Here is a 27179-nt window from a genome sequence, read left to right as displayed (position 1 = left end):
CACTCTTGAGCTTGACCATCTTAACTTTCAGATTCGGTTGATTCTTCGGAATCACTACACTTAGCAACCATTGCTTGTTTCTTTTTGTTTTTCTTATAATATTCCTTTTTCATCTTGAACATTTCATATTGATGCATGAGAATGATGTTTTCTCGTTGACTTGACTTGTTCCTTCATACGTCACAACCAATTTATCCCATATTTCCTTAGCACTTGTGTATGATGAAACGCTATTGAACTCGGTACCATTTAAAGCACAACACAATTGATTCATTGCTCTATAGTTTTTGAACATGGATTTCAAATCACTTTGTAAGTATTCGGACTCGCATTTAACCACATCATTTTCTTGAGCGTCCTTTTTCATTGGCACCTTTAGTCCTTTAGTTATGATGTCCCAAAGCTCCATATCTTGATCAATCACAAACATCTTCATCAAAGTTTTCCAAGGAGAGAAATTTGTTCTACAAAACAAAGGAGGCCTAGAGCAAGAACGACCTTGAGCAAACAACCCTTCTCCTATCGGATCCATCACATGATATTAATCTTTATATGTGAAACTCAACTCTGATACCAATTGAAGATTGATAGGAGATCGAATACTCTCTAGAAGGAGAAAAGGGGAGGGAGGTTGAATAGAGAGTATGCCCGTTTAAAAAATTTTCTGGAAGGTAAGCTCAAGAGCTTGAGAGACCTTTCAAAACAGTTTGTTTTTTGTTAAATATTGCTACTGCATGTTAGTTTTATGTTAAATATTGGGTTTTTTTTATGTTAAATAATGCTAATATTAATTTCTGAAATATTGTTGCATAACTTTTTTGTTAAATAATGCTAGAGGTTAAATAATATTGTATTAAATAAAACATGTTTGTTTTTTGTGTTTTTGTTGTTAAATAATGCATGTTAATTCTGAATTGTTCCTTATTTTGTATGCATGTTAATTTATGTTAATAAGAATGTAGGTTAATTTATGTTAAATATGAATGCATGTTAATTCTGAAATTAAGTCTTTTTTACTTTATGTAGTGTAAATTTCATATAGACAACATGACAAATAACCTAAACAACCAAAATAATGACCCAACAAACTTTTTGATTTTTTGGGTTTGACTTGAACAATGTTTCACCTAGTGATTATGGTTATCAACAACATAGTTACTATGGCAACGTCAACCCCCCACCATACCGATAATCAAACCTACCACCATACCAACAACCATACCAACAATCCTTCTCAAGTCTCTTAAATCAACACAATAATCTTTCCCTAAATACTCCAAATACTATACCCCCGGGAGGGAATTGTCAAAATTTTCAACAATATCCCTACCAGCATGGTTATGAACCCTTCCAAATGAATTATTCTAGGGCATCTTCTCAGTTGCCTGCCCATTTGCCCCTCTATCATGATATGGATCCAGTGATGACAACCCAAATGGATCCAGTTGCTCCTACCCAACAACCTCAATATTTTGTTGAGGAAGTTGACGATGATGGAGGGGATGACGGTGAAGTAGAAGAGCACCCTCTTGACGGGTTGGATCGTCATTGTTTGGATGACGAACCTGGTCAAGTGCCTACTCAAACGCCCCAACACGCTTCTTGGGATATTTCTAGGGACGGTAGGCCATCACTACCATGGCTCCTGATAATGAAACAGTAAGTTAACTTTAATAACGAAAATGAATTAGTTAAAAAAATCGAATATACATATTAGTCGTAGTTGTTTTTAGATTTGATGCTTCAGCAGAGTCAAACCCTAGAAGAGGCATCTCTTCCAAAATTGGAAAGACGTTTAAGCTGTCTCTGGACCTCTAGTGGTACTTCTTGGAAAAAGGTGCCAGAGTCAGTTAAAAAATTTTATTTGGACGAATTTAAGGTATATGTTAATTACATTTAATCAATTCAAATAGAATTAGATATAAATACGTAAAATTAATTATACTTTTTTGTATTTTAATACAAAATTAGAAATGGTACAAGTGGCATCCTAGCATTGACAGGGATGTCTACAAAGCATGGTACGGTCGATGCTCTCTTCGGTACCGGGATAGAATGAACAAACTTAGAACCAAAGATAGAGCTTTCGTCCCAACGAGAGAGGGAATGGGCCAAGAGGGAGAGTCAGGGCTTAGAGATAGAGAAACAGGAACCCTTTTGCCCTAACTTCACCCCAGGGGAGTTCTAATAAACCCAATTTTAATTGCTTTTATGTGTGATATTTGTTATGTTTCTATGCAGTTTTTGTTGCATTTCATTCCTTTTTCTTGGGTTTATGCCCCTTTCGAGGGAAGCATGCGTTTGTTTGTGTTTTTGTATGTTTTCCACCTTTTTTCCGAGCAAAAGTGTGTTATATATGATGCTTCCTAATCCTCCGGAGGTTTTGAGGAAGCATGGATCAAAGTCGAGAAAGAAATGAGGGCAAGAGGTGAAAAAGGAGTTCAACCCGAGTAAAGCAAGAAGCATCGTTCATGGAAGGTCTCACTTAAGTGCAAATAGAGGTCAACTCACTTGGGTTTTGGGGAATATCTTGATGAAAGACAAAAGATGGGTTCGTTAGGTTCGAATCAACTGGTCTAACATGGAATTCGGAGTTCTAAGGAAGAAGTTATGATATTTCCAAAATGGCAACGTTCCCTAGCAATTACAAAAAGATGCAGCAAAAATGCAGCCGCTAGGATTCGATCCCACGACCAGCAGCAGCAGGAATCAAGAATGAAAATGAAGAGCAAAACTGAAGCAGCTGGAAGTCGAACCTGCGATCCTGTGTGCACAACCAAGAGGTCTGACCAAAGGAGACGGTCCTCTCATCATGTTATATTTCAGCTCCTTAAAATATTAACATCTACTTTGCAGCTCCAATTTCAGAAATTGAACTTTAAAAGAAGTAATTTTGTGAACAGAAGGTAGCAAGCAGCAACCAGCGAAGGAAACAGAGAGCAGCAGCTTATTAGTTCTTTTTTTTTCCCCTTTTTTCTTCGTATGAATCCTAGTTTTATTTCTTTTAATTGTTCTGGAGTTATTTTTAATTTCTTGAATCAAGTAGTAATAACCACTTTTTCATTTTTATTTGTTTTTTATGTATTTTCTCCCTTTTAGTTTATAAACCCTAACTTTCTAATTTTAATTCCTCTTGATTCTGGACTTAATTAATTCAATCAAAACATAGTTTTTATTGTTAATTTTCTCCATATATTACTTTCATTAGCTTTTGTTGGTGATTACTTCAATCATTCAAGCCATAACCATAAAGGTTGAGAGTTGGAATTTTGTAGATTTTTTTCACTAGTTATCCAATCTCTCATATTTTATGGGTAACATCTAATGTCATTGTAATTTATTAATTTTAGTTAGTTTACGATATTTCTCAATTGCTCTTGATTATTTGCTCTTGTCTTGTTCGTTTTTATATTTTTGATGTTTGAATGCTTAGAATACATGTTGTTAATGGTTTTGATGATTATGATTATGAGTAGTGAGTAGTTAGTTAGGGGTTGGAGTTAGCTCAACCTTTGTTAATGGGTTGATAATGGTGGAATATTGGTTGACAGTTGTTTGAATAGAGACTGAGTAGAAGGGTTGCTCCGTCTATTGCTTGAAGGTTGTCATGGTTGCTTTTGGGAGGCCAACGAGGGTTGGATCCCGAAGTAACCTAAACCCTTGCTCAATAAATGGAGTTGGGTGCAAGGGATCAACGAGAGTTGAACCTTGCAATCGCCCCTTCAACTAGGAGTTTTCCCCTTCGCCTATGAGAATAGGGGAGGATTGACGGATAGTGGACTTTTGTTGTCTGATTCTCTTGTCTTTACTCATAAGAGTGAGCAGGATGAGATTTTCGGAGGTGATCCCAAGCCCGATCCAGGATCGGGTCACTCTTTGTATTGTGTTCCACTTCTCTCTAATCAAACCAAAGAAATCAAAACCTCTACTGTAGGATAGCAGTCACAAGTGGTTTAACTCCATCCCATTGCTTCTTTGTTTGTTACTTTCATAGTTGTAGTAGTAGTCTTGCTCGTCACCAATCTTCCATAAATGATTCCCCAACACCTAAGGAGGCCCTAAGTCTCGCACTTGTCTCCTTGTGGATCGACCCCCTACTTGCCACTACACTTGTGTAGTTTTAGTTAAGGGTGTTTATAAATTTTGTTTGATTAGAAGCATTAGCAACGACACTAAAAATTCCTCTGTCAGGAACGCCTTGAAGAGTTACTCAGATACGCAGGAGTTTAAGGCCAAAAGCTCTCGCGGGAAGAGTAACAGGCGCAAAGAGGACTCTAGTGCGCCACCTTTGCCTACCTATCATGGTGGCCCGTATTCTGCCGCGCGATTGCGCGAAAATATGGTAATTTGATATTTCATTAATAATTACTTAAGTTTTTACATTTATAATTGTTTATTAACTAATATTTCTAATTCTTGAAGGCTGAGGGATCTGGCAACGTAGAGCCTACTCCTTATAGGTTGTTGTTACAAACCAAAGGTGTACACGACACGGATGGCCAGCGTGTCCTAATCACCGAATAAGATAAAAAAAATTGAAGTAAGTTCAAATTTATTTTCTTGTTTTGTTGTTTATTTTTGATTTGTACTAATCTTTCATTTGTCTTTTAGGAGCACTACCGCAAATTAGAAGTGGAAGCAATAAGAATGGGCGAAGAACATGATCACTCTAAAATTTATGTAGAGGCGACCATGGAGGTAAATAAAAATAAAAAATCGCCTTATTTTCCCGAGTATTATGGTTTTGGGTTCGCCAATAAATACTACTATCCTAATCTGTTTGAGAGTTGTTTCACCCCTCGAGAGGAGTGTGCTACTCAAGATGAAATGAGAGCGCATTTCTTCGAGATTCAGCATCTTATGCATGAATTTCGCATATTCATGCAAGCTTAACTCGACGAGAACAACCCTACTAGAGAAGATATAAGAGAAATGCAGGCGCGCTTACAAGCCCTCGAAGAAACTCACAGCCAACTACGGAATGCATTATATGGGGAAAGCAATAATGCAGGCTGTGGTTCGGGAGTAGGTAGTCGTCAATGTTGGGGTGGTGATATGGGTAGTAGCCCAGGTGGATCAGGTGGTTCTCGGGGATCGCATAATAGCCGCGATGGTGGTAGCCGCTCTAGTCGTGGTGCTTATTTTTAATCTTTGTATTTTAACATTTTTTTTTGTAAATATGTATATATTTATTTATGAAATTTGGTATTATAATTTAAATATTTTTTATTGTATAATAATAATATAAATAATTTTTATTGTATTATAAATATTAATGTAAATAATATTTTTTATATATTAATGTAAATATAATTTTTATTCCTTATTTTGTATATATATTATTTTTGTGTATTATTTATTGAAAAAATGAATATTTGTTATTATTATTTAATAATAATGGTAATATATACTATTATTGTTTAATAATAATGACAAATATTCAAATTTTTGTTATAGCCTTAGATTAAGCTATGCGACATAATAAGCGATAATTTTATAATTTTATCGCATAGCTCAACGGCATAATAGGCGACAAAAAACATTCATGAGACAAAATAAGCGATAAAAATGCTTTGTCGCATTTTGCTTTTCTATTTGTTGTGTTAATAGTGTGATAAGATCAAATATTGAAATATTAAGAAAAATAAATAAAATATTTTAAGCTTTTACTTTTGTTATTTAGAATGTAAAACAATACAAAAAAAAAAATACAGTTGCAATCAACTCAACCAATATTTCTAAGTACTTTGTAACATGCATAACCTTCCCAAAACAAGAACATCCAAAACAACAAAATTAGTCATACTTAATACATTTCTCAATAGCCATATGGTAGACTTGGGATGTATACTGAAAATTTATAAACTTGTGATGGAGTGTAGACGGGAGATTTGTATATAGTAGATGGTGTATAAATAGGTGATTTATACACTGGTGATGGCGTATGTGTAGGAGATTTGTAAACTGACGATAGGGTATAAATAGGTGATTTGTATACTGGTGATGGTGTATATATAGGAGATTTATAAATTGGTGACGGAGTATAAATGGATGACTTGTACACTGGTGATGGGGTATACACTGGTGACTTGTATACCGGTGATGGAGTATACACAGGAGATTTATAAACAGGGGATGGAATATATACAGGTGACTTGTAAACTGGTGATGAAGGTGTATAAACGGGTGACTTGTACATTGGTGATGGGGTGTACACTGATGACTTATATACAAGGGATGTAGTATACACAGGAGTTTTGTAGGTAGGTGATGGAATATAGACGGTGATTTGTATACTGGTGATGGAGTGTATACGGGTGACTTGTTGTAATAGACTTTAAATTCTTCATCATAATCTTCCAATTAATTATTCCGAATTTTCAATTCAAATCTCTAATCCTTTGGTTATCCATTTCAAACCATCTTTAATTCCTAAACCTTTTCTGATTTTGTAATTTCTTTCAAATATTATTTTGTTTAAAATCTTTTTATAAGCACTAAAATATTATTTTATTATTTTATAGTATGAAAAGTAAAATTTTATTATTATATTAACGCTTTTGTAAAACATTGCGTTTTAACTTTCTTCCTTAAACTAACATCAATACTTATTATTTTAACCTTATAACTTTGATTTAATTATTTTAAAAATGAGTCGTATTTTTATTATTAACTTTAAGTATAGTTTAAGAAAAATTTTCTAAGTAAACTATATATTTTCATTATCAAATTTTACCCATTAGTGTAAAGTATTTTTACTTGTACATACTAGAACAAAAATTTGATGAACCAAAATCATTTCTTTAGTAACTCATGATGTTCATCACTTACACGAGTTATCACCATTTCCTTACACAAGGTAACCTTCTTCTACACTCCAAACTCTTACACATTCACCGACACACTCTAACTCTTACATATTCACTTACACACTCTAAATCACTTACACAAGTTAACCTTTTTCTATACTCCTAAAATACTTTTTTATACAATCTAATAAACTACAAAGTTGCCCAAATCCATTATAAATACCCCCTTAGCCATGAGATCACTTACACCACCATCATCAAATCTTTCTAATATTCTTTCTTATATTTTTACTTCATTTAATCTTACTACCTTAATACCTTTATTATTGGTTGAAGAAATTCAAGAAGATGGAGCTTAGAACACTCTTTATTCAGCTAAATCATCATCATTATGGAGCATTATTGGGTTATTACTTTGGGTACTTAATGTATTATTTTTTTTGGAGTTGGATTTAATTATTTTGGGAGCTTAGAAGATCATCATTATTTTGCGAGTTTAGATTAATTATCTTTGAAGCATTATTATCTATCTTGGAGGGTCTTATCTCTTATTATTTTCCTAATTAGTACTTAGTACTAATCCTTGGTGTTAGTATGGTATAACTTCTTACCCTATACTTTTTGTGAAATTTTACATTATATTTACTATTTTACTTTATAATATGCAAAGTATGAAATATGTTAATATGTTTTAGTAAGAAGTTCGTTTAATGAAATTATGATCAGGATTATATTCAGTATGTGTATGCTAAAAGTATTTTTAGTATGTTAATTTAATAATCTTTGAACAAGTTTTGGAAGCTGGATGCAAAATTATATTCTACTGATATTAAGTATGATTTATGTTATAAACTAGTGCTTGTATGTTTATGAGTTAAGTGTTACATTAGGAATGTTATTACTTTTTTTATGTTAGAACTTTTATTAATATGTTTATGTTAGCCTTCAAACTAGTTTATAAGGTAGTAAGTTATTTTTATGAACGTATTTTACTAAGTATGATTATATTAAGAATATTGTTATTATACTTTACTTTGAGATTTAAGTTTATCCTTAAAGTTATAGTAAATTTCCATGTTATTGCGTAAAGTTTTTTATTGTTGTAAGTGGTTATGTTAATTATTTAAATCTAGGATTTAGTATGATAAATTAAATTAAGTCGTTCTTTTTATGGGAAAAGGGCCCAAAACACTCATAGGCCATTCGACCACTATCATATAATAAAAAAAAAGAGTTTGATTACTATTTTAAATTATTACAAATATTTTTATGATAACAATAAGATAACAATTTAAAAAGATTTTTTTGAGATTTTTTTATAAGTTATTAAATATTAAAGTGTTTTTCTTGAATACATGAGATTTCATAATAAAAGTAGCTTTTAATCACTATTTAGTACAAAAAATTTTATTTGCTAACTATTTGACCAAAATTTATGTAAAATGATGTAAAAGTATTTTTGGTAAACTTGCCACTCAAACTATGTGTGATGTATTGATTTTGTGAAATTACAAGTTTTACTTGATTTATAATTAGAAATATTGAATTTTGTGAAAATTATAAGTTTGACTTGTTTTTTTTAAACTAGAAATATTGATTTTTGTGAAACTATAAGTTTTATTTGTTTTACAACTACAATGTTGATTTTTGCAAATCTAATAAGTTTACTTATTTCTCTAAACTTGAAATATTGATTTTTGGTGAACTTGTAGAATTTTGGAAATTTATCCAAATGATGCAATTTTAACTTGAATTTTAATTAGAATATTTGATTTTTTTTGAAGAGAATAAAGTTTTATTTATTGTAAAGTTGAAAATGTTGATTTTGGGAACTTATTTAAAGAGAAATAGATTTTAGTAGCTACTTGTAGAAAATATTAATTTGGAGACTATTGATAGAATATTAAGTTATTAGTGTGAATTTAGCTAGCTATGAAAAATAAAGTTATACATAAAAGTTAATGTGTAAAAATCTAATAATGAATGTATAAAGACATAAAGGTTAATTTTACGTTATGATTTAGAATTTTATTAAATAAAAGAGGTTATCACCTAAGTTGATCAAAGTGTAATAATAAAAATGTGATGTACTTGTGTGAATAAATATTGATTGAATGACCCTGATAGTAAGGTAATGTCGAAACATGAACCGGTATGTAAAATTCCGGCGCCCGTGTTGGCCGGCACGTAAAATGCGGTGTAAGACAGGGGGTTAGCTACCTAGCCTGTAGAGCTCGAGCATAAATTGTATTGGAGGGGTGACGACTCCCACCATAGTTAGGGTTTAAGACTACGGTCCTCACCTAACCAGACCCTTACATATATCATGTGTCATATTGATGTGACAGTGATAAACTTAATTAGTGTTGATGCTATGATGCATGGTATGGTTATAAGTATTAACCAAATGAACTTACTTAAGTGTTAAGATTACCGAATTGTATAAGTAACAGTAACGTACTTCTGTCAGAATTCAGAATGGTATCTTAATAACTTAAAAGTAAAATTAATTTAAAATTAGAAAAAATTTTAAAAATTTACATAAAAAATTCTAAATAACAAAAAAATCACAATTTTTTAAAACATTTTATTTTATTTTATTTCAATTATCTTTTTTTTAAGAAAAATAAAACTTTATATAACAAGTCATCCGATTATCAGGTTTATTCTAAGAAAATACTCCTCAAAGTATTCATAGTTAATTAATTAGTGGGATTATTATAGGAAATCATGAATAAGTTGAATTATTCTAGATAATTTTTCCTAATTTGAAACTTCACTTATGTTTTAAATTAATAAACAAAATGTCAAAAATTATTATTGAAGTTCAAGGTCATTTTGTGCTTCAAAAACAAAAATGGCTAAAAGGTAAAATTTCTTATGCTCCCATTAAGGTTGACATGAACCATTAATACAAAGCAAGTCGGTTCTACCTATTTTCACCCTGACTAACTAGAAGATTGGCCATAGAATGCTACTCATAAGTTTAACTCCTATTAGATTATAAACTCAATTATCAAGAGAATCATCCTTGTCTTCCCTAGCTTGTTCCTCATCTTTTTCCTCTTCCTCTTCTTCCTCGGCCTCATCGTCTTCTTCATCCTCATCGTCATTCTCTTCCTCTTCATTTACTTCATCCTCTACTTTGTTTTCGTCCTCTACTTTGTCGTCGTCTTTACTATTTTCTGTAGCTGTCTCATCATCTGTTTTCCTCTTCTTGTTTGCTTCTTTTGCTTTTGCTGATCCTGCCCTCTTACCGGCTGCCTTTTTCCTAAATTCTGCAATTAAGGATATTATTAACTCAATTCTTATGTGTATCTAACTGCTTTTGATCCTTCTATATCCTGTTTTACTTTCCACAACATTGATGGAACCAAATAATTTTCCAACATGAACGCAGAAATAACCATAGTGTAAAAATGCGGTAACGGTCACGATCGCGGTAACCGAACTCTGATGGGAGTGATGCGGTTATCATATCACCTAAATATCGCTCGAAACCATAAGATTTCCCTTGATACGACCCAAAATGCAGCTTTTTTACACCTTTACAATGCGAGAAATATCGGTTTTTTTATTTGAAAACCTTTATAGTGCGGCCGATGGGATGCGATGCAATGCGGCCTTGTTTTTACTCTATGAATTATAGAACAACAATCAGTCCTAGGAAAGAGTTGAAGAGTTAGCGTACGAAAAAGCAAGTCTTGTAAAGCGTCTTGCAAGTGAGTCTTTGACAAAGACTTAGCAATGGTGAAGTACAAAAAATATTGTCTTGCATTGAGCCTAAAAAAATAGACTTATTAACTTTGGTGGTGGGAAAATGTTATGACTTTTTTCCTTGGCCCAACAATAACATGCCAACTCATTATTCAAGTATATATTTTTTTCCTTGATTCAAAAACCTTAGTTCAACGTGAGTCTAGGAAAAGTGAAAAACTAAAGAGTCTTGAATGAGTCTCTATGATAAAAAAGTGGATAAAAGTTGGTTAAAATTTAATGTTATGGAGTCTGCAGATTAGAGTTTGAGTCTGTACTCTGTATTCATGATGCTTGGTCTTTATGTCTTAAATCTTTCCTTTTTTGATTTAGAATCAAGATTGGGGTTTGAGTCTGTTGATAATCCTCATACGATTTAATTCATCTAGGTGACAAATCTATTGCTACATCCCTTTGATGTTCTTCCCCTCCCAACCAAACAAAAAAACAATAAAAAATCCTTTTGGTGAGTGAGCTTTAGAGGGGAAAGGAAATTCTAAGGAAATGAGCGAGTAATGAACAATTATCAGAGGGGAAATTCTACACAAATTGTTTCAATATATGTGGATTTGTTTGTTGCAGCCCGACTCCCAGTACACTGACAAACAGGGAGGGAAAAAAATCTGGAATAGAAATCAAAAAGGTAAGAGTTAAGACAGAAAGAAAAGAGTACAATTCAGTTTTTAGAAGATTATCAAAAAGTTCAACAGTCTAATATGAACAATGGAGGAGCCTCACACGCAGATCAGCAGCAGTAGAAATCCCCATATTTTTTTGGGGGAACAAAGCAAATGATAAAACTCAGTATTAATCACTCAGAATCCATAAAAATTTTGAAAGTATAAGTTTCCTCAGTAAATCTGCTGAGTGCTGATGCCATGCTACAAACTCAAAGCACTCTCCACTAGAACTCCAAGAACTCAAAAGGTAAAAACAAAAGACGACTTCATCAAAATCATTCTTGCAGCAGATGCTACAAATATGACAAATTGCAGGCTTGCAGCATGAAATTGGAACTCTCACACCTTTTAGAATTTAAGAAACATAACAATAAACTTCAGTCCTCGTCAAGGAACAATCTAAATTAATGAAGAATCAATTGAATCTTAAATTTTTAAGAAAGGAGATGCAAGTCTTGTAACCCAAAAGGATATATTACTAAGGATTTTAAGAATTGGATAACTACATATTTAAAGAAACATTAAGTGGCTAGGGATACAAGTTGTAGGCTTAAATCTGCAGGAGAATTGGGTGCAAGGAATATCAAGATTGGAATGTGGCATTGTGGGGAAAATACATATTCAGAATATTGCAACTTAAAATGGTTTTTTCATTACTAGTGGTTGAATTGGATTCACTACATAAACTTTTGATAAGCTAAATAGAAGGATAAATGGTCAAAGGGAGTTTTTGGATACTACCAGGCTTCACCACCATTCCGGTAACTGGTAAGTAAGTTCACATAAGCAATGCCTACAATGTTTCTATCAAAACGGGTACGTTCTTTGGAAACATCCTAAGCACAATTTTCATTTGTTGAATAGTAAGGCATGGCTAGTTGATCGCTAAAGAGGAATTGCACTATTCAGAAGATTGGCGATGAAAAGATTTGTTAATGGGCTGCAAAAAGCCTAGACTTATAGTTGCTTAACTTTGAGTATGAGCTATTGTGAAGTTTGCTGCTCTCAATGCAATGTTTGGAATCAGAGCAGAGCAAGAAAAAATCACTCTTGGAAATGGAAATTCATTTCCTGAAATGCTGATATGAAAATTTGAAATATGATGCAATGATTTGAATGAAGCAACAATTTCAAAAGAAAGTGAGTGGAAAACATCCAAGTGTTGAAGTCTTTAGATACCTTGTCTTTGCTAGAACATGCATTTGAAACTTGACAATGGTCAACTTTACATCTTTTATAGCTACCAGCAGTGTAAATAAACATCGGCATATAGGACTTGTTCTCCCGGTAGTCACCAACAAATAAAAAAATCTGAAGTTTAAATTCACTTCTAACAAGTTCAATTCAGTTTAGCTTTAAAGTTTAATAAGTTTTGCTCACCACTTTGACTCACATTTTCACTACTTCATCGAGTATAAGCACGTTTCAAATAATAAGTTCAATTTGGCTCAACTTAATTCTGATAAGGTAGGGAAACAAGACCTCTTATGCTCTGTGAAAATTCAACTTTCAATATAAAAAATGGAAAGACATAGCAATCAACATTATGACTTAGAGATTCCTTAAAACCCCATAATAATGGTTGAGCAAAGAGGGTCAGCATTGCAAAATAAAGGAAATATTAGAAATGACAACTAAAATGCAAAAGGTAGAAATCCAACTAAAGACAATAACCAGAGAACAAAAATTGGTACTAACCATCAAGGGACTGTCTGAGTGGTACAACAAACTCTGAAAACTCAATTTCCTCAAGAGCATTTAGCACATCATCAGCACTGATAATTTGCCTTTTTGATTCATGACAAATATCATGAGCCCTAAACACATTCAAATAATAAGACCATCTGTCAGAGAAGCAATACAAACCACAAAGCTTGAAGACTAATATAGTAATTAGGTCCAAAGAAGCATTCTTTTCATCAGTATCAAATTACTTGAAAGACTCTGCAAGTCTTAAAGATAATCAGAAATTTGAAGGACATGCTAAATATTCTGCCTAAAATAAAACATACAACTTTATACAAAGAAGCAATCACAAATTCATACATATGGTCTGGAAATAACTTTTCCAATTGCATAAGCTTCAACAAGTTACCCTTAATAAACCTACATGTAGACAAACAATTACAAGGATAATTTCTAACTAAAGTTTGCCAACTCTCACTAAATCAAGCTATAAATTGAATAATTTGGTCAAATCTACAAATACTACAGAAAAAACTCTAATTTTAATTGTTTTAATGAAAAAATACATCAAAAGGTAAGTAAATTTGCAGACTTCATGATTCATTTAATAAACACACAAACTCATGACTCAAAAGGCTTCAACGATTTTCAATTTTTTAACAAAAAAAAAAAAAAAAAAAAAAAAAAAAAAAAAAAAACCTAAAACAGCATTAAGAAAGACATAAAAAACCCTAACTTCATGAAAAATCGACAACAGCTAAACAAATACTCCAAAAACACTCTATTTTTATTTCATATGGAGAAAAATACATGAAAGCTAAGTAAATACAGATTTCACAACATATTAACAAAACCTACACAATGAATCAAAAAGCGTAATTTTTCAATTTTCTTCAACAAAAACCTAAAACAGAAATATTATTGTATTAAGACATAAAAACCCTAACTTTTTGAATAATCGACACAAAATATTAAAATCGGGAAGGCGAGAAAACATACGTAGCGGAGAGATAATGGATGAAGATACGAGCGGATTCGGAAAAAGCGAGAAGAGCTTCCTTGTGAAGAGTGACATCGCCGCCATCAGTGGAAACCTCGGAAAGTTTGTCTTTAACGACGCGTCTTACGATTGTTTTTGGTAATTCCTCTGCCTCCGTCACTGCCGCAGCCGCCGTCTCCTTCCCCATTTTTCTTTTTCGTTCTGATCTTGTAAATTATTAGTGGTGGTTATGTAATCAGGGTTCTAATGATTCCCGCCATTTTTTTAACACTTACCTGTGAACTTGGGCTAGTCTTTTACTAATTTATGTTTGTTCGTTATTTTTTTTTTGTTGCAATTTGTTGGTTGGATAATAGTTTTTGTTTTTTTTTTTTTAATAATTGTTGATTAAAAAATGAGTGCAAAGTATTAAAGGAAAGATTATATTTATCAAATTTCTGATCATAAAAAGTTGATAATTAGATGAATTATATTCTGGTGTGTGCTTTCCCTCATTCCCTAGGTTTCTAACGTTCAATTTTCTGGCATCCTAATTTTTTTTCAAAATAAAATTAAAAAATTTGTATACTACTAAACACTTTTTTCACCTAACTCCAATATTGTCTAGACCTAAACAACCGTTATAATCTTATAAGTAAACTTCTCATCTCCTTTTTTGTCACACTTCAAAAATTTCTCGTACCGCTTCCATCTTCATTCCTAGTCATCTAGCTTATTTTATGTCTCTATCTCTCACTACAAAAAAACGCCAAATGGTGACGCAATGGAGTAGGAAAATGCCCGTAGCCAACTGTAGCGACGAGACCTTCCTATCTCTATCTCGTAGCCAAATTCAACGACAGATTATCTCAATATCAGTTTATTTTTGTAGTGTCTAGACAATTCTCGTCATCCTTATAGACCATGAGTTCATTAAATCTTTTATATTTATCTTTATCTTGTTTTGCACCTCATCCAAAGTAAAAAGCATGAAACATGTGACTTTAATTACCAATACAAATTAAAGAGTTCTATCATGTGTTCAAAAATTCACATTTTTGACATACTATTTATTTATAACAACTTATAACTAATAATAAGTTTAAATTGATAATTCAGATAGCCGACATGCTCATAAACTTGTCACTTAAAATCAAGAAAAGGGCTTGAGATTATTAAATATAGTGTTTGATACTTCCACAAATTTTTGGCTGCCATTACAATCCTGAAAATGGAAAAATTGCTCGATTAGGCACACACTTTATTTTGAATCAATTATTACGTTATAAGTAGATTAAATTGAACAAACTAAAATAAAAAATGATTATAAATTTGAGTTAATTTGAAATTTGAACTAAATTAATAAAACAAAGTTAAATGAAAATTGTAATAATGCATACTGTACCTCAGCTATCCAGAACAATCAGGCCAAGGTTCTCCCATTGATATAAGACTTCATACTTTGTTTTATATTGACGACCAGCAGGATCATAATAATACTACATACATAAGATTAAAAAAAAATATAAAATTAGAAATAAAAATAATTAGTCTTTGATTTTTTTTCTTATTTATTTTCTTCCAAGTTCCAATAGTTGAATACATATTGAAGGTATTTATTTCACTTCTTTAAATTTTGAAGGTATTTATTTGGAAATTTTCTATTAATTTGTATTCCATATGATTAATTAATTATTCATCTTATTCTTAATATGTATGGGGGTTATTTTAAATATTTAAACTTTTATTGAATTAAATTGGCCATTATATAAGTTAGGGTTTTCTCAATATTAAGACGATTATAGCAGTATTATTTAAGTCAGGTGATACAATGATTGGCTGATGGTGAACTAACGGTCCGTTTGGTTAGTGGTACTAAATGGTGGTAATTGAAATGATTTATAGTGTAAAATTTCATCAAAAGTTTTATATCATTCCCATAGTAATGAAACTTTGATCACAAAAAAGTTTTTTTATTTACAAATTTTCATTACTACCTAAAACCACCTCTCCCAATGATAATGCATTGGAATGAATTTTATGAAGAAGATGAGATGATTAGAGTTGGACAAGCATGGCCATCAAGGTAGCCAATAGATTTTTCATATAAATTACACTAATTTTTCATTCCCATTACCATTGTTCATTACTACCTACCAAACGGGTCGTAAAGTTATTTTAATGTTTTTTTTTTAGTTTTTTAGGATTGATGATAGAAATCTAACGTTGAATATATATTGGAATCTAAATATTGTTGTTTGTATTTTAGGGTTTATGAATTGCATGTTATAATCTATTTGGGAAAAAATGGTAATTTTGGAGCTTATTTAAAATGGATTGAATTAATTTTGTGAGACAAGGCCAATAGGAAGAAATTGTCGTCATTATCATGATTATCATACCCAATATTCCGCTTGAGATCAGGGTCTGAGTGAGGAAAGTTGACGGACAATCCATACCGTACTCCCTTCACAGGGAGAACTAGAGGAAAGCGGTCAATTTTACCCCCAAACAGAAGAAACCCTGCATAAGAGGATATGAGTGGCAACATTGTCTCGAGATAACACCTACTTGTAGAGAAAGATTAGGTCTTCATAAAATAACATAAAATAAAATACAAATAAAAGATAAAAGATAGATAAAATAAATCCACGATGAAAGAAAAAAAGAAACAAAAACGGAGTGGGTAAGAAGCAACTGGACACTAGGTCATGAATGCAGCTAGCGAAACTGATAGTAGTCTAAGATATTGATCTGTCGTCTCCAACTATTCCTATCCTTAGTCAGGTCCGCAGAGAGACTCAACTCACTCAAATTGTTCTTTATTTGCTCGACCCACGTTTTCATTGGTCTTCCTCGATTTCTCTTACCCTCCACTATGATGCTTTATATCCTTCTAACAGGAGAATCGAGAGTCTTTCATTCTTTGCATATGTTCAAACCATCTTAACCTATCTTCACGCATTTTCTCAAATAATGGAGCAACGTCTAACTTCTCTCTAAACTCCTTATTCTTAATTCTATCCATAATTGTGTTACAACACATCCACCTCAGCATTCGCATCTCTGCTACTTTCATCTTATGTTCCTAAATCTTCTTAATGGGCCAACACTCTGTCCAATACAACAGAGCTGGCCTAATGGCGCATTTGTAGAATTTACCTTTCAATCTTATCGGGAACTTCCTATCGCATAACACTTCGGTAGCCGCTTTCCACTTAAGCTAGCCCTCTTGTATACGATGTGTAACATCCCTATTAATCTCCCCATTACTTTGGATACGCAACCTTAGATACTTGAACTTTTTCGTACTTGCGACTACATCTTCTCCAATTGTCACATCTTGAGCATCAACTTGCTCATTGCCACTAAAATTGCATCTCAAATATTTTGTTTTTGTACAACTTATACGCAACCCTTTACTTTCTAAAACTACCCTTCATTCTTCCAATTTAGTATTAGTCTCTTCGCTAGTTTCTACGACCAACACTATATCATTAGTGAGTAACATGCGCCATGGTACGGTTTCCCAAATAGACTTAGAGAGCTCATCTATAATGACTGCAAAAAGGAATGGTCTTAGTGTTGATCCCTGATGTAAGCCTACTCTGACTGAAAATGACTTTGTAATCCCAACGGGTGTCTGTATGTTAGTTGATGCTCTATTATACATGTCTCGTATTGCTTCAATATGGCTTCACGAGACTCCCTTAGCCTCTAGGCTCTCCCAAATGGTATATCGTGGTATGCTATCATAAGCCTTCTCTGAATCTATAAACACCATATGCAAATCCTTTTTCCTCTCCCTATATTTTTTCATCAGTCTTCTTAACACATGTATAGCCTCGGGTTAGATCTTCTTGGCATGAACCCAAATTGGTGTTCTCTAATCACCGCCTCTTGTCTGATTCTCTTCTCTATCACTCTTTCAAACAATTTCATTGTATGACTGAGGAGTTTAATCCCTCTATAATTGCCACACACTTATGTGTCACCTTTGTTTTTATATAACGGGATAAGTGTACTGCTCCTCCATTCCTCAAGCATTCTACGTGTCCTCTAGATAACATTGAAAAGGTTAGTTGATCATTGAATGCCTTCTTCTCTTAAGCATCTTCATACCTCAACTGGGATGTTGTCAAGACTAACTGCCTTGGCTCGCCCCATTTCCTTGAGAGCATTACTAACTTCCTTTGTGGTTATGTCCTGGTTTGACCCATATTCATGTTGGCTTTGGGCGTTGGGAGTTTGTCCTCTTCCCTCCTTTGTTCCCCTAGATTCATTCAACAAATCAGAGAAGTACTGGTATCACCTTGTTTTGATGTCATCTTGTCTCAACAAAACTTTCTCATCCTCATCCTTGATATACTTAACTGCCTTTATGTCTTGCTTCTTTCTGGACCTGGCTTTTGCAAGTTTGAAAATATGCTTCTCTCCCTCTTTTGTATCTAGCTTCTTGTAGAAGTCTTCGTAATCCCGCCGTTTTGCCTCAGCTACTTCTTTCTTTGCTACTCGTTTGGCTTCTTTATAGATTTCTCTCTTACTTATACGATCTCTTTCCTCTATACACGCCATCAGCTCTTTAACCCTTTCGTTTTTATCGTTTATCTTCTCCCTCGCTTCTTCATTCCACCACCACGAGTCCTTATGCACCTTTGGTTTAACTGTCGACACTCCTAAGATCTCTTTATCAACTTTTTGGGATGGTGTTGGTCATAGTTTTCCACATATGATTTGCATCTTTGGATCGCCTTGGGTAACCCAACATTTAGATCCTGTCTGAAAATGTGGGGATTACTTCCTCTTTAAGTTTACCCCGCATAATCAAACGTCTGCGCTCTACCTTTTTCTCGACAACTTTCTTCTTCATTTTAAAGACCTACACTAATAACCGATGTTGAGTTGACATGTATGCCCAGAACCACCTTACAATCTCGACACAAGGCCCAATCTCATTTCCGAACCAATACATAGTTAATTTGTGTCGCGTGCCCTCCACTCTTGTACATAATCAAGTGTTCCTCTTTCTTTCTAAAGATAGAGTTTGCTAACACCAAATCTTGCGCTAACGCAAAGAAAATAGGTTTCAAATTTATATAGTTCAAGTAGAAAGACAACTATGGAGAAAGTAGGAAAAATGATGGTTGACTAGCCTTTTCTATGTCATCCTCAGCATTCATAGGATTGCAGAAGAATGAAGGAACAATACACTTATTTTAATTTATAAAAGCAAAGGCAATGCACAAGCATGTGAAAATCATAGAGGAATCAAACTTCTCAGCCAAATAATAAATTATGGGAAAGAGTGAAAAATGATTTGCATTTGGTGTTCATATATCTAGAGAAGGCTTTTGATATATACCAATTCGATAGAGAAGTATAGATAATCAATTGGATGGTAATCAGAAAGAACCAATTCGATTTCATGCCAAGAAGATCGGGAAGAACAAATTCGATACCAATTTAACGGGGATTAGAAAGAACCAATTCAATTCCATGCCAAGAAGATCTATCACTATGACTATCCCTGTTTTAAAGAGGTTGGTGGAGAAGTATAGAGAGCAGAAAAAAGATTTGTATTTGGTATTAATATATCTAGAGATGGCTTATGATACCTTACCACGTACCATTATTTTTTATGGCCTTAAGGCTAAGGATACTTTGTAGAGATATATTGAGACAATACGTGACATGTGAATGATTGAGTCACGAGTCACGACTAGCATCTAGATACAAGTTTGGATAATGGAGCATTTCTTAGTAAAAATAGGTCTACATCTAAGATACATCTTCATTTTCGCCACAAATTTAAATAAGCTCTCTGAATCTATATGGGAAATTGGGCCGTGGTGTATGCTTTTTGCTGACGATATTGTGCTAATAGTAGAAACTAGATAGAATGCTAACATAAAATTAGAGTGGAGGGTAAATCTAAAAGGCAAAGAGTTGCATATAAGTCGTATAAATTTCGAATATATAAGATGCAATTTTAGTGGGATAGAGCACAAAAGCGACCCAAAGGTGAATATTGGACAAATGTTTTTGCAAGTATGACCAGGTTTAAGTATTTAGGATCAGCTATCGAAAGTGATAGGGACATCATTAAAGATATAACTCATTGATACAAGCAGGTTGGCTTAAGCGGAGAGCGACGACTAAAGTAACGTGTGATAAGAAATTTCCCACAAAACTAAAAGGTAAATTATACCAAGTGGTAATCAAGCTGTCATCAAAGTTATTAGGATCGTTGAGGAGGCAGGATCGAAATCAGTAGAATTGGATCGTAGGATCGTGTGATCCTACAAATATGCATTAATGTGCTTTGAATTACTTATTATCAATTATATTTGTTCTCTTTTTATGTTTTAAAGTGTAAGTAAAAACTTATTTCACTCCATCTATTAAGTTTTGAAAGAAAATTATTTTTAATAATCATTTTTAAACAGCAAATCAAGAAAAAACTTGAATTTTATAAAGGTATTGATATAATTATCTTAATTATATATTTGTATGTAAGTGAAATCTGTATCATATGAAAATATTTTACGTCTGAAACTACCCATGTAGGATCGGATCATTGGATCGTAGGATCATAGAATCATATTATGATCCTACCACCTAAATTCTTAAGCTAAGTAGGATCGCACGATTCTATCACATTAAGATCCTAGCTACGATCTGGATCGGTCGCCTATTTTTGGATCGTAAAATCATAGAATCGTAGATCAAAATCGAGATTTTGAAAACTATGGTTGTCATTGTTATATGGATCAAACGTTGGTCCCTTAAGAAGTAGCAGAGATGTGAATGTTGGGGTGGATGTGTGAGCACAGAAGATCTCAAATTTCATTTGAAAATAGGTTAAGATGATTTGAACATGTAAAGAGATAGACTGTTGAAACACCTATGAGGATAGTGAAAAGCCTTATAGTTGAAGGCAAGAGAAGCCGGTAGAAACAAGAGAACGCGGGAAGAGCAAATAAAGATCGACTTGCGTGAGTTGCACCTCTCAAAGGACCTAGTGAGGGATAATAGAAGTTGGAGGCTCTGAATCTATGTCTTAGACCTTTGATGTTTCTTTCTACTCACCTCTTTCAATCCTAGTTAGTTATTTCTAGTATTTACTTAATTTGTTTTTGTTACTTATTTCTGTGATTTCTATTCTAATGGCTTATGCATCCTAGCCGAAAATGTGGTGTGATTTGCTAGTAACGTTTCTTATGTGGTTTTGGTGTCATTCATCTCTCTCTTTATAGGGCTCACTTATTTTGGGGGCTTAATTGACTGATTGCATTCCTCTTTTCCTTCTCTTTAGAGGGGATGATTTATCTGCTATCATCCCATGTCTCTAACTTTGTGCAGAATTACTCGGTTGATGATTATCACTATGACTTTAAAAGTAACTTTTTTTTTAAATTATCAACTTTATTTATTCTTTTCAAAATTTGCCCAAGTGGCACACAATTGTCATATATACATTAGCAATATAGACTTAATTATTTTTCTGGATATGTCGTTGTATTAATGCAACTATACCAGTATACAAAATACTAGTAAACTCTTAAATACTATAATTAAATTCTTAAATAATATTATTAAACATCTTAAAGAACCTAAAGTACTATTATTACGTTTTCCATATCAATTTATTTGGTAAATTTTTCTCAAATAACTTTATCAAAGGAAGCAATGTAGTTACTAAATAAAAATAAAGAATCGTATTAATTTACATTACTCTTGCTTTGTTTAATTATTTATTTTCTTAGTCACTAAATTTTTCGGAAAAACTTACAACTAAAATAAATATAACCTCAAAAAGTTTATGCCTTATTACTGGTGTTAATAAAACTTTTGTTTGTTTGATTGCTAGTTTGGGCTTGGTTTATAAAATTTTAAGTAAATATAATATTTACTTATAAATTAAAAAACTATTCCATTACTTTTTCACCTAAAAGAAAAACTTGTAAAAGTCATCATATTATCCATCATAATGATTTTCATGATTAATGACAATTTCTGACAACATGTTTTTTATTTATTGATTTTTGTTTAATGATTAGTGGATATTGTTTGGTATTTTATTTTTCTATTTTTGCAGTGATTGTCATTGAATGCAGCTAAATATATGGTATAGTTAATTTTTTTGAACCTACTTGATATGAATTCGCCAGTAAATATGTACATATAAAATTATGGAAAAATTACCTAAAATAATTTAATCTTTTTATTATTTTCATACAATAACCCACCTAGATTAATCATGAATAATCCCAATTTAGAGGGTATTATCTTAGAGTAAGCTCTGAACCCGATGACTTGTTATAGCATGTTTTAATTTAAAAAAAAGATAAATTAAAATAAAATGTCAACATAAATGTGAAAAAAATATTTAAAAAATTTGTGATTTTTTTAATTATTCAGAATTTTTATGTGAATTTTTAAAATTTTTCTCTAATTTTACATTAGCTTTCAATTTAATTTTTTGGTGAATTACCTAATATAGCAGATTATCGGGTTACCCAAGCTTACTCTAGGTAAATACCTCCTAAAGTTGAGATTATTCATGGTTAATCAATAGATGGAATTATTGTAGGAAAATCATGAAAATATTGGATTATTTTAGGTAATTGGGTTTATTGATATTAAATTTTCCTTAAAATAAATAGTAAGATTTCATATGCAAATCACATGATATTTAATTAATAAAAAATAAATGTTCATATAATTCCTAGTATTAACTATTAACTACTAATATTAATTTGCTTGTTTTTTGAACGGAGAAATTTTTTGGTCGTTTTCTATGGGTATGGTTTTTCTTTTTTTAGTTCTCTTTATATTTGATCATAATTTCTATGAATAACATGGACCGAGGATAATAACGAATACTAGAAATTTGCTTATATTAGTATAATAATTAATAGGAAAAATTATCTAGAATAAATTTAATATTTTCATGATTTCCTTACAATAATTTCACTTATTGATTAACCATGAATAATCTCAACTTTATGGGGTGCCTAGAGTAAACTCAAGTAACCAGATGGCCTGCTATAGTACGTAATTTACAAAAAAATTAAGTTGAAAATTAATATAAAATTAGAGAAAATTTTTGAAAATTTACATAAAAAAATTCGAATATATTTTTCTTAACATTTTTTGCCATTTTATTTTAATTTATCTTTTTATTAAAAAATAAAACTTGCTATAGCAAGTCATATGTTTACCCGATTTTGCTTTAGAAAAATACTTTAGGAAAATACCCCATAAAATTAAGATTATTCATAATTAATCAATGAGTGAGATTATTGTAAGAAAATCATAAAAATGTTGAATTATTATAGGTAATTTTTCTAATTACTACTCCCTCCGTTCCTTAAAGAACTTCTCACTTTCTATTTTGGGATATTTCAATTGTTGTTTCCATAAGGAATCTTTCCATTTATATCATAAATTTTGGACAAAAATAACCTTATCCATCCTCATTTTAATATTTTAATAATGACTATGGTCCCCACATATCTTCCACTAACTCTATTTTAACATTTTTATATTTTTTATGGTTCTCACATGTTTTCTACTAACTTTATAAAAATATTTTTTAATTAGATGTGGTCCCTATATTTTTTCCACTAATTTTCTTTTAATATTTTTTTTAATATTTGTGATCTCCACTTTTCTTCCATCAAATTTATTATTCAACAAAATAATATCTCCACTATCTAAAAAATTCTATTTTTCTTAATTCTCGTGAACATTGCTTATAGGATTAAAGAACGGAGAGAGTAAAAGTTTTCTCTATCATCAAGAAAATCAACGATCCTAAAATGAATACTCCTTTCCTATTGTGACATTAGGCGCTTATTTGTTTATCAATACATTAATACATTAATGTCTCTTGTTTTCTAATCTTTTTCCGTTTAGTATGAACACTAGATAATGTCGGTATTTCGTATGGATTTATTAAATTTTCTGACATATTTGTATCATTTAAGATTTTGTTATCATTTAATTAATAAAATTGAAATGATTTTAAAAATAATTGGAAAAAAAATAAAATACATTTTTTTAATATATCAAATGATATGACCTAAAAAAAATTAAATAATCAATATGGTTAATATTATAGTCATAATTAGTAAGTAGTATAGTCAAAGGTATAAATATTAGTCATAATAACAATGAAATTATCATTGAGTTTTATTTTGAAAATTTTTCTTAAGATTGTGACACGCAAACAAATTTAAAAAGCAATGATGTTATCAGTATTTTGTTTTTTTAGTTGATGTAATCAGTATTTTATTTTAGTAATAGTTAAGATAAATGTTTCATAGACGACAATGACATAGGATCATCATCATCAAATTTTGAAATTAATAAAACCCTTTAAATTGAATGAATCCCAACGAAATTATGAGTGTATATAAAGGAAAATAATCATTACTTTTATTGGTAAATATTGCCTTGAAATGGAAGAAAATCGTTTATTACTATTTAATTTTGCTATCTCTAATATTGGAAAAATATCACAATTTTTAACGGATGAAATCATTTAAATGGATGCACACATCTAAATTAGCGATTGTTCACTTCAAAAAAGATTATCGATGTATTTTAGGATTAGAGGCTAAGCTATGAACAGAGGTTAGGTGAGATTCGATCAAAAATCTTGTCTAAAAAAGACAATACTTACACCAAATGAGACTAAATTCGTTCTCTATTGATTTTAATTAAAGTAAGCTAGTCCCTTTTAAGACAAATTTATAAATTATTGTAAAATTAAATCCTTGCCATCAAATAATTAAAACACTCGAACTTTTTCTCAAAATTTTCAATTCTTTATGAAAATTTTCAATCCTTGAGTTCTTTTAGTATACCAAAAATTATGCAATTTATACCATTTTTAAAAATGATTTCATATTATTTTAATTTAAAAAAAAGTTTTGATTTCATTTTATTCATATTAGTTTAGGCTTAATATTCAAAAGAAAATCCAATCCTAAAATGCTAACCATCTAAAAATTGATTTATATTCCATGTTCATTGATTTTAAATTTCAACCATATATTGTAAAACTAATATGTTCTCTTATCAAAAATTATAAATAAATTTCAAAAAATTATAAATAAATTTCAAAAAATTATAGGGGCCAAGCCCCATTTGGCCTTAACTAAAATTGTACGTAATGACCAACTAATTTAACGATTTTCATGCACGTAACACTTGTTATAGTTTATATGTACGAGTGTAAATAAACACATGTTCAAATTTTAGAGCCGGTTTTATTTTAGGAATTTTATTTTTGAAGAGTGTAACTTAGTCCTTATATGTTATAAATATTGTTTTTCAACCAAACATTTAATGTGATCTTTATGTCCTAGACTCATTTTGATTTCACTTTTAATTAATTCTTGTTCTTATTATGAAAAAAAATAAATACTACACTGCGTCTCAAATAAAAAATGACATTTTAATAGTGGTGTATATTTATTATCATATCAAATATTTGTATATCATATAATTAAAATATAACAATTTTTTTGGAATTTCTACAAATAAAAAAAACACATAACATTTTTAAAATGAGACTGAAGAAGTATCATTTTACTACAAGATTACAATAATCATCTTGTTAATGTTATGTGATAATAAAATAGTTCACATCATTCACATGCATGATCTACAATTTTATACGTCTTTTATGTCCTAAAATAGTCACCACATTGAATTTTTTGATTTGATTGTTAATATATGAATTCACATTTTAAAAGCAATTAAATAAATTGCAATATAATCGATTATTTTGAGGTTGTGTTCATAAAATAACTGTTTATATCTCGATTGATACTCTTTGATTAATTGTTAATAATTATATTTATATAATTATAATCAAAACCCATATATCTGGGTTCATGTATATTCTTAGAAATATCTAAATTCATGTATAATTAAAGGCAACATACTAGTACAATTATAGTTAAAATCTTTAAAAACTTATTTATCATTACAAAATAACAAAAATTAATATAATAATAATACTAATCAAACATAAAACATGAACTAGATGCATTTATACACAAAAAAGCCAAATATATAAAAAAATTTGAAAATTGAACAAAAGATTTCCCCCATTTCTTAAAATTGCCCCAAAACTCAATTTGACAGCATCCTTCATCAAAGATTAAATTTGTATATCTTTTATTTTGTAAAACTCGAGATATAAACAATTTAAATACTACATTGGTTGATAAGTATTTGAATGTAAATAAAAAAGTAAAGGAAGTATGAATACCTTATAGACGCGTCCGCTTGGAACAACACGCTCCTCGGCTATCCAGCCGGGGAGCATCCAGGTGTAGGACGGGGAAGTGAGATCATGATAAAATGAGGTCGATACAAACCCAGGAGGCCCGGCATGGACCCTACTAATTTTCAAACCTTGCTGATTGGCTATGTTCTCTAGTGTTTTCATGGTTAAAGGTGTTTGGGAGTAATGGTCTCTCCTTGGACCATCATGTTTTGATCTCCTAACAGGCATTTTTTAGAGCTTTTTTGCTAAACAAAAATTTGAGAATGCAATTATTAGGGAAAAAAAAGGAGTGACCAATTGGTGGCTAATGCATATGATGGATATCAGGGATGTATATATAGGTGAAAATTTAGTGATTAGGTCATGAAAATTATAATAATTGCACTTTTAGGAGTCCTATTTTTATTTTTTTCACTCCCTATGAGACATGTGAGATATAAATATATAAATATATAAATATATATATATATATATATATATATATATATATATATATATATATATATATATATATATATATATATATAATTTGATTAGACTTAATGTCAAATGTGTACCATCTCTATATAGATGATTTGATCAACTAAGTATTTTGGCAATAAAAAAATCTAAGGATAGAAGATTATAATAACGACTTGTTTATAATATAGTTACATTTACTAAAGTTTTAATACATTTAATAAGATGGTTGAGATAGAGAATTAAAGTAATATTTTTTAAAATGATTTTATTCTCCTAAGCTCAATAAAGTTAATTTTTCGTAAAAATATGTTGCTCGAAAAATTATATGATGATCCCTACAAGAGTATCATAACTAAAACTCTAATACAAAAGTTGAGAATATATGATAGATACGTTTTTTAGTTTTTAATACACTAATTAAGATAGTTGAAATAGAGGATTAAAGTAATACTTTCTACAAAAATTGAATTTATTCTATTAGGCTCAATATAATTAACTTT

The 27179-nt window shown here is 31.1% G+C and overlaps 1 protein-coding gene, 1 long non-coding RNA gene and 1 pseudogene across 3 annotated transcripts; 1 reads left to right on the top strand and 2 right to left on the bottom strand.

The window, feature by feature from the left end:
- Positions 1-2902: 2902 nt before the first annotated feature.
- Positions 2903-5132, top strand: LOC130827117 (uncharacterized). 2 transcript variants are annotated; one of them, XR_009047165.1, is made up of 4 exons: positions 2904-2980; positions 4192-4342; positions 4423-4540; positions 4612-5132. It is a non-coding gene; the product is annotated as an uncharacterized LOC130827117 (long non-coding RNA). The 2 variants fall into 2 exon arrangements; XR_009047166.1 differs by having other exon boundaries at positions 2903-4342.
- Positions 5133-5818: 686 nt separating this feature from the next.
- On the bottom strand, positions 5819-6740 carry LOC130826634 (repetitive proline-rich cell wall protein 1-like; annotated as a pseudogene).
- Positions 6741-9594: 2854 nt separating this feature from the next.
- LOC130827512 (DNA polymerase II subunit B4) lies at positions 9595-14239 on the bottom strand. The gene is made up of 3 exons (XM_057693251.1): positions 13931-14239; positions 12944-13062; positions 9595-10087 (listed from the first exon to the last, which is right to left on the bottom strand). The coding sequence occupies exons 1-3, from the start codon at positions 14116-14118 to the stop codon at positions 9819-9821; spliced, it is 576 nt and encodes a 191-aa protein (XP_057549234.1). The 5' UTR covers positions 14119-14239; the 3' UTR covers positions 9595-9818.
- Between the last annotated feature and the right edge of the window lie 12940 nt (positions 14240-27179).

Source organism: Amaranthus tricolor, chromosome 11, assembly GCF_026212465.1.
Source record: "Amaranthus tricolor cultivar Red isolate AtriRed21 chromosome 11, ASM2621246v1, whole genome shotgun sequence".
Classification (NCBI taxonomy): Eukaryota; Viridiplantae; Streptophyta; class Magnoliopsida; order Caryophyllales; family Amaranthaceae; genus Amaranthus; species Amaranthus tricolor.
The sequence above is the reverse complement of the archived record's forward strand: the minus strand, read 5'-3'. Positions and strand labels throughout refer to the sequence as shown.

Coding starts and splice junctions, on each gene's coding strand:
- LOC130827512 (XM_057693251.1), bottom strand. CDS start 14,118: ATGGGGAAGGAGACGGCGGCTGCGGCAGTGACGGAGGCAGAGGAATTA. Junction 13,063..13,930: donor ATCCATTATCTCTCCGCTAC/GTATGTTTTCTC, acceptor GAATGTGTTTAG/GGCTCATGATATTTGTCATG. Junction 10,088..12,943: donor ACTCAGACAGTCCCTTGATG/GTTAGTACCAAT, acceptor CCTTAATTGCAG/AATTTAGGAAAAAGGCAGCC.